This window comes from Miniopterus natalensis, chromosome 2 (assembly GCF_054644295.1).
Source record: "Miniopterus natalensis isolate mMinNat1 chromosome 2, mMinNat1.hap1, whole genome shotgun sequence".
Taxonomy (NCBI): Eukaryota; Metazoa; Chordata; class Mammalia; order Chiroptera; family Miniopteridae; genus Miniopterus; species Miniopterus natalensis.
In genome coordinates this window covers 141,501,828-141,516,835 of record NC_142082.1, presented here as the reverse complement: position 1 = coordinate 141,516,835, position 15,008 = coordinate 141,501,828, and the positions used below count along the sequence as shown (strand labels likewise).

At 47.2% G+C, this 15,008-nt stretch overlaps 1 protein-coding gene across 1 annotated transcript; it reads right to left on the bottom strand.

Annotated features, from left to right (window-relative positions):
• SMAGP (small cell adhesion glycoprotein) lies at positions 1 to 12,084 on the bottom strand. Its single transcript, XM_016201041.2, has 3 exons — positions 11,991 to 12,084; positions 1,469 to 1,543; positions 1 to 710 (listed from the first exon to the last, which is right to left on the bottom strand). The coding sequence occupies exons 1-3, from the start codon at positions 12,082 to 12,084 to the stop codon at positions 532 to 534; spliced, it is 348 nt and encodes a 115-aa protein (XP_016056527.2). The 3' UTR covers positions 1 to 531.
• Positions 12,085 to 15,008: the final 2,924 nt, after the last annotated feature.

Sequence of the window (15,008 nt, the reverse complement as noted above, 5' to 3'; positions counted from 1 at the left end):
GAGGTTGGGAAATACAGAAAGGAAGGGCTCAGATTAAGGGATGTGCACATTCATTAGGAGGTAAGGTCTCTATATAGTCTCCTACCCCTCCTGGCCTGGCCTTTTACTGTGGTATCCAGCCTCTGGGAAGAACTTCTATGAACACTACCTCCACTGGGGCTGTCACCAGGTGACCAGGTAGGGGACAGAGGAGCAGCCAGTGACCCTAACTCTCCTCCCCTTTGACCTGTGAAAAAACTTGAAGATGAGTGGGCACATACTCAGATGTTGCCTGGCATAGCTCCACCTTGTTGGTCAGCCACAAACACCACTGTATTACAAAGGCCCGGCTCAAGCGCCGTAAGCAGCTTTCTCCGTGTGCCTGGTTGCTGGCGTCAGTGATGGAGTTGGGCCTCCTCCCGGAAGGAGCTCAGGTTTGCCCATACCAATCAATGCTTCTCACTGGCTTCAGATAAAACTTTTACCTAATAAATTAAATAGTCAATGTGTTAGCACTGGAGCCTGGATAAGCTCCTCGGGGCCAGGGAATCATTAGATGAAATATTCCTCCTTCTCCCTGCCCTTGGCCGAGTCACTCTCCATCTGAAGGATGGTGCTGGGCTCTCCTTCTGCAGGTTCGTAGGTGACGTAGCTGCCTTTGTTCTTGTACAGGTAAAAGAAGATCAAGACCACGACTGACAGCAGGGTGAGGAAGACCACGGTGATAACAACTTGGAAAGGAGAGGGAAAAGGCAGAGGTGTTTCAGGATCCAGTATGTCCCAGTATTCATGGGGGTCCCCTGAATTAGACGATTCCCTCGCTTTTCATAAGGATCCCCCTGGCCTAGTTACCTGGTGTCCACTTCCAAAGCTATATTCCCCTACTGAGCCCAACTCCGTGGGACACGATCTCTGGGATCTCGAGCTAAGGACACAAGGCTTTTGACTTCTGATAAAGCTGAACTCTCTCTCAACCAGTTCCTGATGACTAGGATAGAAACAGGAAAGAGGCAAACAGGAAACAGCTTATCCCAACAGGAAGGGTTGTTTAAATCCAGTCTCCTGCAGGGGGTTCTCTGCTCCGTCCCATCTTCTTCCTCACCCACTGGGCAAACCACACACATCCCTCTCCGTACCCACCCACTGAAATGTCGTGCCCACATGCACTTATATCTATTTGTGGCCAGCTCCCAACCTATCATTTACTGGCAGTGCCTCTGACAGAAGCCTTGAAGAGTCTTTCGGAGGTGTGTGTGTGTGTGTGTGTGTGTGTGTGTGTGCGCGCGCGCGCGTGTGTGTGTGTGTGTGTGTGTGTGTGTAAGACAACCTACGTGCCAGAACGAGCCCCTTCGTGCATTTGGTCTCTTGATTCGCAGTGCTTTCCCGTACAGGGAAATCCTAGGCCATCACATTGGGTTCCTGGCTGTCTGGAACGAGATGGCCCCTGAACTGGGCACGTCCCTTGGATTTGGCTTAGAGCCTCTGTTACCTGCAATGAGTGCTGTGCTGGCTTCAGCTTCTGGGGACAGGGACTCAGTGACCTGCCGAATTGTGGTGATCAGTCCTGGAAGATTCAGAAAAGTGGAAAAGGGAAATAGGGTGAATTTTTTTGTTCTGAAGCATATGTTTGTCTTTCAAAGTTCACCACCCCACCCTTCTTCCCCATTCAGTCCGCACAGAAAACCCGGGGATAGAGGCGAAAATAAACCACCACCCAAAGACAGCGGATATTTTCATGGATTTCTCTCTGCCTAATATAGGAGCTAAGAGTATGGGCTCTAGAGGCTGACTGACAAGGTTCAAATCTGAGCTGTCCTTTACTGGCTGTGGAATCTTGGGAAAATTACCTAATCCTTCTGTGCCTCAGCTTCCTCATCTGAAAAATGGAGATGATAGTGCCTACTGTATAGGGTTGTTGTGACATGTAGTAACTCAATAAGACTAAGCTGTTATTAACTAGGAGTGCATATTTTTGCATAAATGAAATCAAGTTATGAGTACATATACATATATAGATATTTATATTATATGGCACATGCATATCTTCAACGTTCTTACAAACTCTTTGTAAACATTATTTAAAAAAATTTTTTTTAAATCTTCATCCAAGGATATGTTTATTGACTTTAGAGAGGGAGGAAGAAAGAGAGAGAGAGAGGGAGACCTATCAATGTGAGAGAGAAACACAGACTGGTTGCCTCTGGTAAGTGTCCTGATGGGGATCGAACCCAAAACCTGGAATCAAACCTGCAACTTTTTGCTGTATGGGACGATGCTCCAACTGAGCCACAGCAGCCAAGGTACGTAAGCATTATTATTATTATTATTATTATTATTATTAATCCTCACCTGAGGATACTCTTTCCATTGATTTTTAGAGAGAGTGGAAGGGAGGGAGGGAGGGGGAGAAAGAGAGAGAGGAAGAGAGAGAGAGAGAGACATCCATGTGAGAAACACATCCTTTAGCTGCCTCCCACACAAGACCTAACCAGGTCAGGGATCAAACCTGCAACCCAGGTATGCGCCCTTAACTGGGAGTCGAACCCGTGACCCTTTGGTGTGAGGCGACGCTCTAACCACTGAGCAACACCGGCCAGGGCATAAACACTATTTTTAAATAACGAGATAAAGTTCTTCCCTCATTAAAAACCCTTTCTACACTTCTAGAGTAGGCCCTGCAATTTGAAAGGTTCTGGCCTAAAATATATCCTACACTCCCCTCTGCTCTTGGTCTATCCATCCCTCAGAGCCTGAACGTCCCACCCCGAAAGTCATTACCCTGGGTGGGAACACTACAGAACCAGTGGTCTCCAGAAATCCCTTTTAAATGTTTTCAGTGGGAAGTCAGGAAGCCCTTCAGTTCTCTAGTTAGCATTTTAGCATGAATGTTTGAAAAGGTAACAATTAAGTTAAGGTTACTACAGGACAGAAGTACCCTAGGGAAAAACTGGCTGGCTGATCCTGCAATGATCCACAGGAGGCATCTCAATATTCATTTAACAGATGATAACAGCAACACTCATTAACTGTCTAATGTGTGCCAGGTACTGTGCTAGGCACACTGGGGATGTAACGCTGAGCAAAGACGTGGCTACCTTCACAGAGCTTACCCTTCACCACACCACAGTTCACAACTAAGAACTACGATGCATGCGGCAAAGGAAATATCCGGGTACTTAGCATGTGACAGAGGAGTCTGGTCTAGTCTTCCAGAAGGGACAGCCTCCCCAGGAAGTAAGATTTGTGTTGGCAGAAGCAGGGGTAGGAGTTTACAGGGAAAAGGAGTGGGAGGTGGGGCACATTCTATGCAGAGGGAAGAGCCTGGGTCAAAGCTCTGAAACAAGAGGACTCAAAGGTCAGTACGGCTGGAGCATAGGGCATGAGTGTGATTCTTGTCCAGTGCCTGACACCCTCAGGTTTCCAGCCAGGACAAGTGAAATTAAGTGACCCGCAGTGGTCTGGTGAGCCTGGGAGCAGTGCTAAGAGGGGGCAATGCTGTTGAGGGGTCTTTTTGCCCAGGCCAAGGGGAGGCCTGACGAACCGTCCTGGTTCTGCAAGCGAAGGCAGAGGTAGGCTGCTGAAAGTGCCTCCCCTGTTGTTGTTGTTTTTTAGCCAGGCCAAACCCTTCTTTTTTAAAAAATATGTTTTTATTGATTTTAGAGTGAGAAGAAGGTAGAGGGAAAGAGAAAGAAGAGAAAGAGAAACAATGATGCATCAACATAGATGGGCTGCTTCCTGCATGCCCCCTGCTGGGGATCCAGCCTGGGCATGCGCCCTGACTGGGAATGGAACTGGTGACCTCTTGGTGCATGGGTCGACACTCAACCACTGAGCAACATCAGCTGGGCCAGGCCAAACCCTTCTCCACTGTTCTCCTCTCTTCTTGAGGAATGGGGATACACTCAGCTACTTTGTGGCCTTGGGCAAATGGTCACATCTCTTAATTCACTAATGGATTCTCATCCATTACAGATGGAAACTATATTAACCAACTTTGTGGGGCTATTGTGAAGATCAAATGAGAGAACATATGTGCATTACATAGTAGCAACTGCTTACAATATTATTAAGGTGACTGTTTATGTGCTTAGTGATTAAAAGGGAAAGCTGCTCTGTGTTGGACTCCTACCCCAGGATATAATTAGGTGACTGAGGAAGTAACTAAACCTCTGAGCCTCAGTTTCTTCTCTTCTTTTTTTTTTAAAAAAATATATTTTTATTGATCTCAGAGAGAAGAAGGGAGAGGGAGAGAGTTGAAACATCAATGATGAGAGAGTTGTCATTGATCGGCTGCCTCCTGCACGCCCCTGACTGGGGATCGAGGCTGCAACCCAGACATGTGCCCTGACCGAGAATCAAACTGCGAACTCCTGCATCCCAGGTTGATGCTCAACCGCTGAGCCACGCCCGGACGGGCCTCAGTTTCTTGATTTGTAAAATGAGAGTGTGGTAGGAAGCTTCTAAGATGACTCCCAATGATTCTGGCCTCCTGGTAGTTACACCCTTGTGTAAACCCCTCTACCTGTGTGTGGGCTGGACCCAGGGACTTGCTTCTAACAAACAGAATACCATGGAAGTGATGAGATGCCACTTGTGAGAGAGACAGAAACATCAATGATGAGTCGTCATTGATTGGCTGCCTTCTGCATGCCCCCGACTGGGGATCGAGCCCGCAACCCGGGCATGTGCCCTGACTGGGAATCTAACCGTGATCTCCTGGATCCTAGGTGGATGCTCAACCGCTGAGCTACGCCCAGCTGGGCTGGAACCTACTTTTTTTTTTTTTTTTTAAAATATATCTTTATTGATTTCAGAGAGAGGAAAGGAGAGGGAGAGGGAGAGATAGCAACATCAGTGATGAGAGAGTCATTGATCGACTGCAGCCCGCAGCCTGGGCATGTGCCCTGACAGGGAATCGAACCCCGACTGCCTGGATCCTAGGTCGATGCTCAAGCACTGAGCCATGCCCGGCTGGGCTGGAACCTACTTCTAAGAGGAGGAAACACACAACCCAGCACACAGCGGGCAAAGGACTGGCAGGGATTCGAGGGTTAAATGCTGGTGGGGACTTAACTGTCAAATATTTTGAGATTGTTGTTGTATTTTTAGGGTTCTCATTACAGAGCTTCATATGTGTTGAGCGGTCGGCCCTAATCCGACCACTGTAAGCCCATTTCCAGTAGTATAATTTCAGAATGTGGGTCTTTTAAAAAATGCACATAAAATTTTATAGCAGAAATGCCTACCAGAGACTTAGAAGAAGAATGCCAGGGAGCTCTATATAGCTCAAGTTGGCAAATACATTTAAAAAGTGTTATATATGGAGCAAGAACAGGGAAAAGGCTAAGTGTGCTGTTTGGGCCTGAAGATGTCAGGTTGGAGGTAAGAGAGAAAGCAGGATTCCTCTGGCCCTTTTTGTCTCTGTCTCCTACCAAAGAGAATGATTTTTGCACAGAAGCAGCAGCAGGAGCTTGTTGATGGGGGGAAGTGAGCTTAAGAGAAGGGACAGGAGCCAGAAATCACTAGACTAATCTAAAAGGAATCCAGATAAATGACAGCCAAGGGCACTGAAAGAACACGTAATGGGTCACTACTGGTGATGTAGGAGCTTCTGAGAAAGAAAGAGGGGCCAGGAGCTGGACGAGCCATAGAAAGAAGGTGGATTCTGTAAGCAGCTGGTGATCTTGACATTGTTTCCCAGCCAAATTCTAGAACAAGGTATTGGGGCCTGCTTTGGGGGCCTTGATCTTGAAATAGCACACATTAGGGGCTAGTACGGGACCACTGCGAGCAAGCAGCTCAGACAAGCTGCACAGCCTTCTTAGACAGAGTGTCTAAGTTCACAGAGAAACGAAACGCTAATTCAACAAGTATTTATTGACTGTGTACTCTGTGCCAGGCTCTGTTCTAGGCTCTGGCCATAGATCAGCGAACACAACAAACAGCAGCCCATGCCTTCACTGTTCTTAAACAATTAAACACAATTCCCATATGACCCAGCAATTCCACTTCTGGATATATACCCCAAAGAAATGAAAGCGGGAACCCAGACAGATAATTCGTACACCCATGTTCACAGCAGCACTATTCACATAGCTAAAAAGTGAAACAACTCCAGTGTCCATGAATGGATGAAGGGACAAACACAATGCCATACACACACACAATGAACTATTAGCCTTACAAAGGAAGGAAACTCTTCCATGTACTACAAAATGGATGCACCTTGAAGACATTATGCTAAATGGAATAAGCCCGTCACAAAGGGGTAAAATTGTATGATTCCACATATAGGAGGTACCTGAAATGCTCAAATTCACAGAGACAGAAAGTAGGATAGTGATTATCAGGAGGCGGGAGGAGGAGAGGGTAGAGAATTTCTGTTTAATATGTAGAGTTTCAGTTTGGGATGAAAAGTTCTGGAGATGGATGGTGGTGACGTGAATGACTTAATGCTACAGAGTTATATACTTAAAAATTGTAAAATTTTAGCTCTGGCCGGGTGGTGCAATTAGTTGGAGCATCATCCCGTACAAAAGGTTGTGGGTTTGATCCCAGGTCAGGGCGCGTGGAAGGGAGGCAGCTGATCGATGTTTCTCTCTCTCCCTTCCCCTCTCTCTAAAATCAATAAAAACATATCCTCAGCTGAGGATTAAAATTCGTGAAATACTCAAAGCTAGAGGAGGAACTAGTAAGCTGATGAACAGAAAGATTTTATTTAAATATATCTTTATTGATTTCAGAGAGAGGAAGGGAGAGGGAATGAGAGAGAAACATCAATGATGAGAGTCATTGATCGGCTGCCTCCTGCACGCCCCCCGAGTGGGGATCGAGCCTGCAACCCGGGCATGTGCCCTGACCGGGAATCGAACCGCGATCTCCTGGATCCTAGGTGGATGCTCAACCGCTGAGCCACGCCCGGCCGGGCAACACAAAGATTTTAAATGACTGGAGAGATGGGCCAAATTGAACAAGATGAGAATTTAACAGATTCCTTGCTCTTAGGTCCAGGAAACCAATGAACTCACAAATAAAATGGGGAGTGGGGAAGAATGGAGAAGCCACGGCTTAGTGGCAACATATACAAAAGGCTTACAGTGGAATGACCAGAAAGCAACTGAAACTGGAAGGATATACCCCAAAACAGCAGCAAGGGCGATAGGTACATTATAAAATTTGGTACAATTTTTATTTTCTTCTACTATATGCTTTCCTTTATCTTCCAAATTTCTTACGATGATAATTACTCAAGAAAAATTTTAAACTTTCTGTTATTTAGGCACCATTAATATGGTCTCTAATAATGGAGGCAACAGTGCATCCCTCCTTTGCGCCGCTCTAACTGCTGAGTTGTGTCTGGTGTCATTTTTGAGGTGAGCAAATACATTGTGAATGATTTGGAAACCACACCAGATAGGGAAAGCTTGTAACAGAGAGCCCAGAGAAAACTTAGATGGAGACTAGAACCTGAATGCTGCCTTCAAATATGCCAATGGATGACCTGTGCAAATGGCAGAAACTGACGGGAGACCAATGCCACCCCCACAGAAGGAAGGACACAGCTGGGCAAATACTTCAGGTACTGGAGGGAATTCTAACACAGGGCAGGCAGCTGAACTAGCTGGCCCTCAGCACCTTCCTCAGCCTGAATTTTGGAATTTTTAGAAATTGAAAGTGTTCTATCAGAATTCACTTCAAAATCACATTTTCGAACTGGTGAAATCTCAATGAAGTCTATAGTTGAGTTAACAGTACTGTACCAATGCCAACTTCTTGTTGTTGTTTCCCCCCCACAAATGTACCATGGTGATGTAAAATACTGACATTAAGGGGAAACTGGCTGAAGGGTACATGGCAAGTCTCTGTACTATTTTTGCAACTTTTCTATAAATCTAAAATTATTCCAAAATAAAATGTTTAGTTTTAAAAAATTAAATTTTTGAACTCACACAAAAGCACTGTTCTCAGATTAAAGGTCACGGAATGTCCTGGGAGCTGATGAGCTAGTGCCCTTCAGGCTTCAAGTATCAGAACTGTAATCTATACTTATGATTTACAGTTTATAAAACATACATTATTTTATCTCCACCCCAAGAACGTGACGTACACAGGGTTGGTATTATCATTCTGTACAAGGCAAGAAACCAAGGCGGCTCAGCAAGTGCAGGGTCACTCAGCAGTTGGCTGAGCTGGGTTTTAAATCTGTCTCTTCATTCTAAGGTTCCTTCCACCACAAACTACCAACTCTCCAAGATCTGGAAAGATCCTACTCTGCCTCCAGTGAAACTTTGGTTATGTGTCCACTGGGTTTGGTTCTCTGAGTTTTATTGCAGATGGAAAGGGTGTTCACTGTCATACTGTTTGCAAGAGTGATACATATCTGAATGTCCGTCAGCAGAGGAATGATTAAATAAATTACAGGTCCTTCATTCTGGAAACACTATACAGTTGTTATGAAGAATGTGGCAGATCTGCAGATACTGGGACAGGACATGTGGTTAGATGAAAAAAGCAAATTGCTGGGGCAGTATGTGTAATATGATTATATGTTTGTAAAAAAAGTAAATTAAAATTAAATTATAAACACACGCGCACACACACACATAGAGAAAAGGTCAAGGAGGCTATTCCGAGGGACATGAAATAGCTTTATAACAAAACAACAAAGGGAAACAAAGTTCAGAAAGCCTGGGATAAAACGGGGGTTGTGATGGCTTACAGCTTCCCCCCTTTATCTCACATTGCTACCCCATTTCTCTCCTATCTGCTGGCCAAAAAAGGCATAATAATGTTACTCCCTTCCCTTCTCATGCTTGGCAGGACTGTAGCACCGGCTTTTCTTTCAGGTGGGAGGCCTGGGGCCCAGGACCACACCAAGATTTGAGGCTCCACCCAAATCCTACCCAACAGCAAAGAAACTTCAAGATCTCCTTTGCTTACCCCCCCCTTTTTTTTTTGTTAACCCAGATACAGGTTGGTTTCTTTGTGGCCCTTGTTCCCCTAAATCTCTTATCACTAAGGCATCAGATCCTTTGCCACCTGAGTCTGCCAACCTACTTATTTGCTCTAGAGCTGCCCAACAAGGGCGGTTCCCCCAACCCTCCTTCCCACGGGAAGCGCCCTGGAATTCTGCTCCTTTTCTCCTTCTTTCGCTTTCATGTGGCCGGGCCAGTGGGGTGGAGTGGCATTTTAAGAGCAGTATACCATGACAGAAAGAACACAGGCCCTGGAGTAAATCAGACTTGGCACAAAATCCTGCCTCTGCCATTATTAGCCCCATGACCTTGGGAGAATTTCTTAACCCCTGAAAATTTCTTAACTTTCCTGAACCTCAGTTTTTGCTTCTGTAAAATGAGAATAAAACCTGCTCATAGGGTTGTGGTGAAAAATAAGCAAGATGAAAAATACTAACACAGAGTGAGGAAAACCTAGGAGGCAGCTAGTGTGATTAAGTAGGAAGGGATGGGCTTTACTTTCGGGCAGGCAGAGCCCACAATGGCAGGTTCCACTCCGTCCTACTTCCAACAGGGCGACCTACGCCCTAGGCACAGCAGGCACAGTGCCTAGGGCCCACAATACTTCTAGTGGCCCATGAAAATGCTTTTTAATGATTTTAACTTATTTTAAAATCACAAGAAAAAACAGAATGTTTAGGTCAAGGAAGTGATAATATTGTCAATCATTAATTATAAATGCAACTGTTAATGATTATATATATTCTTCCTTACACCAACACAGTTGTAAAATATAATATTTAATATGTGTATTTTTTAATGGAGGAACGAGTCCACAAAGGTAAAAGTACCAAGGCCCATGAAAGTCACAATGTGGCTCTCACTTCCAGAACTCCAAGAGGTTATCTCCTTTAGGAAATCTTCATGGGCTGATGGGGGGAAAGGGTATGAGGGGTCGGAGGTGGGGAGATGGGGAAGAGACGTGCAAGACCCTCAATGATCTTACCCTGTTAGTGATTTCTCTCTTCCTGTCTCTGAACTTAATATTTGCCTCGACGTGGGTAGGGGACTGTATGGTACGTCCTAAAATACCACATCACTCACGTCACTAGGTGGGTCAAGAATGTAAATATACAACTCAACAACAAAACTAGCCAATTAAAAAATGGGCAAGGGGTTTGAATAGACATTTCTCCAAAGAAGAGATACAGATGCTCAACATTACTAACCATTAGGGAAATGTAAATCAAAACCACAATGAGATACCACTACACACCCATTAAAATAGCTACTATATAAAAAGAGAAAACAATGAGAATATAGAGAAATGGGAACCCTTGTGCACTGCTGGTGGGAATGTAAAATGGTGTAGCCGTTGTGAAAAACAGTACGGTAGTTCCTCAAAAAATTAAACATAGATTTACCACATGATTCAACAATTCCCCTTCTGGGTATATATACCCAAAAGAATTGAAAGCGGGGAATTGAAGAGATATTTGTACACTCATATTCATAGCAGCATTATTCACAATAGCCAAAACATAGAAACAACCCAAGTATCTATCAATGGATGAATGGATAAACAAAATGATATCTATTATATGTATATATAAACATATATAAATAATATAGTATTCAGCCTTAAAAAAGGAAAGAAATTCTGACACATGCTACAACATGGATGAACCCTGGAAATATTAGGCTAAAGTGAAATAAGTTAGACACAAAAGGACAAATATCATATGATTCCACTTAAAGGAAGTACTTAGTCAAATTTATACTAAGACAGAAGGTATAATGGTGGTGGTTACCAAGGGCTGGGGGAAGAGGGAATGGGGAACTATTTAATAAATACAGAAGAAAAAGTTCTGGAGATGGATGGTGGTGACGGCCGCACAGCGCTGGGAATGTTAATTCTTAATATTACTAAACTGTTCACCAAAAAATTGTTAAAATGGTAACACATTATGTATCATTTACCACAAATTTTAAAAAAGGGGGGGGAAGAATGTAAATAGTTCCTCTTTTGCCCAAGTGCTAATTCCTCAGCTAGCTGCCGAAGCATCCCCTCGTTTTAACACTCTCCAGGGGAAACGCGACCTCTGCAGCTTCACATATGGTGCTACCTTTATCTGGAACACCACTACACCCTGCTTTGTCTGGACACCCCTCAGTCATCTTTCGAGGGTAAGGGCTCCACACCTTCCCCACTCATGAAACCTTTGCTGACCAATCTAAACTTCTACCCGTTTCTCCCTTTTCTCTTACCAGACAACTAACAGTCTGAATTGTGTGCATCACTAGTCATAGAGGACAGTGTCTTAGCTTTCTCTGGGGTTGTCACTCCCCTGTTTCCACATCAGTAAAACAGAGAATGTCTATCCTAATGACAAATGAAACTATGTATACGAAAACAAAGGTGTGTGGACCAACCAAGTTTTTGTTCCTTCCTTCGCCTAACTAGCACATAATGAAAATAATAGATGAATGTATTATTTTATAACCAGCTCAGCTTGGTTATGAAATGAAAGGTGGGAATCCATCTTCTATGTGATGAGGAACAATGGGTTTTTGACACCAGAGTGTATCATCTGAGTGGAATTAGAAAGCAGGTAGAATTCCTTTCTAGGAAAAGGTGTGTTTCTAACAAACATCCAATAATAATAATAATAACAACCAATGTTATTGAATGTTTACTAGATCTGAAACACTTTACTTTTATAAAGGTTGTCTTATTTAATCCTCACAAATACTATTTCCCCCATTTTACAAATGAGGGAACTGGAGCTTAGAGGTTAGATAGCTCACTCAGGGTCACAAAGCTGTAAGTGGTAGTGTCAGGAACTGGCCCAGGCCCATGAGCCTTAGATGCAAACTGCACTAAAGGGCACACTAGTTGCCTTCTGCCTTCTCCCATCACCTTTCGGGGGTGAGGCAGCCAGAGAGAGGCGGGAGGTCTTCTCACCTGGTCTGAGGCCTCAGGGATTCAAGGGTGGGCTAGGGGCGAGGATGGTGAACAAGTGTCCACTGTTCCACCTGGAAAAGGCCTTCACCTACCTCCTGGAGAAGGCGTGGCTGGGAGGCCAGTCCCTGCAGGAAGTGAGTGGGCACCTTGAGGACCCGGAGAAGGTGTGACTGGGAGGCTGGCCATTGCAGCAAGCGATGGGCACCTTGAGGAAGGAGCAGTTCTGTAGGAAGATGGAAAACACGGGACTGAGGTGGGTGGGCTACTGCCCGGGGCTGGAGACAACTGGAAATCCCAGAAAAGCCGTTGATGCCAGATTTTCCCGAGTCCCTTCCCCATGCCCTGCTTTCCCCGGGGAGCTAGTCCTGAACCCTTGTTTCGTCTCCCTGAGCATCTCCCCAGGCTGCAGTGATCAAGGGCAGACCCGTGAGACCACCGGTACCAGGGGCGCAGTGTCTCCGAATGTCCTTTCCGGAGACCCTTTCGCCGGGTCACATTTACCTACGAGATTTCGCAACGCCCGATAAAGTTAGGCACCGGGATGCAAATTAGCAGTGGCCCCAGTTTCTCTAAATCGCGGTCACGGGTACCGAGCTCCTACACTGCCGGCAGCTTGGGCGGAGCCATCCCCCCGGCGTCAGGGGGCAGGGGGTGCGCAGGCCCCGCGCCCAGGCTCGGGCCGCGGGGGGCTGGGACGCGCGCTGGGGGGGCGGTGGTGGTGGGTGAGCCAGCGAAGGGAACTGGAGGCGAGGGTCCCCGGTCGCCTTTTGGCCTGAGACGTCCGGCCCACCGGGCTTGGCCAGCTCCCCAGTCCTCCCTTCACTGTCCACCGGCACCGTCCGCGCACAGTCTACCGAACCCCACTAGCCAGCCCCTGGGACCGAACCCCGCGAGACAGAGCCCGCGCCTCGGGCGCCCGGGGACCCTCGCCACCTCCGCGGGCGTCGGGTCTCGCCCCGCGGCCCCGCCCCCGGCCCCGGCCCTCCCGCGTTACCCGCGCCCCGCGTGCTCGCCGCGCTCCGACGGTGCCCGGCAGCCGCGCCGGGAGGCTCCGGCCGAGCGCCGGGCGCCGGGCTCCGAGGTCCAGCGCCGAGGTCCGTGCGCTCGCTCTCAGCGGCGGCCGCGCCGAGGTGGCTCCGCGGGAGTGCGGGGACCCGGCTCGCCCGGCTGCCGGCCCCGCCGCCCCTCCCGCGCCTCCCCCGCGTGCTCACCTTACCGGTCCGACGGGCCGCCCGGGAGGGGCCGGCGTCGCTCCGCGCGTCCTTTTGAACTCGCCGGGGGCGGGAGCCGCAGAGATTCGCGCGGACCCACCGAGGGACACGCGGGCAGGAAGCCCCGGAGAGACGCGCCGAGTCAGCTGGGGAGGCCGGCGAGGGGGGCGGGGGCCGGCCGATGGGTGGGACAGGAAAAGAGGAGAGAAACCGCCCTCTGCAGGTTCCCCGCGCTCGCCGGCCCCTGCTCCCCGGGAGGAAAGGCTGCTTTTCCTTCTCCGATTGTCACTGTGCGCTCCCTCCGGAGCCGCTTCCTCCCTCGCCCAGAGCCCGGGGGTGGGGGGCGTGGGAGCTGAACCCCGGGCTAGCTGGGATCCGCCGCTTTCCCCGCCATTTGAATTTTCAAGAAATGTGGAAAATTATATTTACTTGCGTTTCCGTGTCGTTTACGTAAATAGGTCTGTGTCCCGAAAAGTGGAGCGTAAGGTGACTTAGCGACGCCCCGCGGGCGGGGAAGCGGGGGCGAGGCGGGCAGGGGACGTCGCCGCCCGCGGGTCCTCCCCGGCCGGTGTTCGTCCGAGGTGGTGGAGCCGCGTGGACTTTGGATTCCAAGTCCCAGCCCGGCTGCTTGTTAGTTGCGGGACTCCGAGCAAGTTACTTAACCCCTCTGAAATCTCTTCCCTCAGCCCCGAAACGGGGGACTGAACCTGGTAATGCCTGTAAAGCCGTTTCATTTCATGGACGTGGTTCCTGCACGTGGTAAGGACCTCGATATAATCGATGCCATTCTTGAGCCACCTCCTGACTCACTCCTGTGTGGCAGGAAATGTGACCAAATTAATGATGAGCTCAGTGACTAAGGATGGGCCGGTGTAAGCGCAGGCCCTGGAACCTGCTCTGCTGCGCGATCTTGGACAGATCACTTCTGTTTCACTTCTGTTTTTGGGGCAATACTGTCTCCTGGTTACTGTGAGGCTGGAATGGCTTGGCACATCTCAAGCAGAGATTTTCAACCCTTTTCATCTCCTGGCACACGTAAACCAGTTACTAAAATTCTATGGCACACCAAAAAGTGTATTTTTTTTTGCCAATCTGACAAAAAAAAAAAAAAAAAGGTATGATGTTGATTCATTCACAGCAGACAGCTATTGTGTTGACTGTTGTCATTTTTTTAAATTTGACAATCTAAGGGAAAAGAAGTGAGCGCCCCTGGCTGCATAGTCGGGTACTGCATGTTTTAACAATTCTGGCACACTGGGTGAGAATCACGGAATTAAATACAGAATTAGAACCTTTCCTGGCACGCAGTAAGTCCTCAACAAATGCTAGCTATTGTCATCCTGGCTTCCTACTTGGGGTTAGCGCTCCAGTGGTTATTTTGCCTTCCATCCCAGTGGCACAGACTTCTTCTGTGCTTCCTTCTTATTCCCGTAAAGAGTTCTCTAGGTTTGGGGATCAGTATTTATATAGATCAATAGAAAGGGATTGTGCGTGTTTATTTGGGACACAAAGACTGAAAGAGAAAGTCTCGGGGAGTAGAGGCATAGCATTAGAAAATAAAGCAAACACATAAAATTAGCAAGGGTAGTTGCTTTCATTCCTAAAGATATTATTTGGTTAGTAAAAACTGAGGATAAAAGAGTAAGTTGATGAAATTAGCTTTATTTAAATATATTTTTAAAGGCATAGCAGTGATCAGTGAAGAAGCAAGCCCAGGTGTGGGAAAACTATCACTCCAACCAAGAAAGGCAAAGAAAGTAACACATAGGCAAGCTGTATGTAAGCTAATAAAAAGGTCAGCTGGGTCAGTCCTCAGATAAAAGAATATTCAAGAGAAAAGGAAATTTAGATCCTAAGGGTTAAATTCCAAAGGGGGACAGTTGCTTGCATTTATTGACA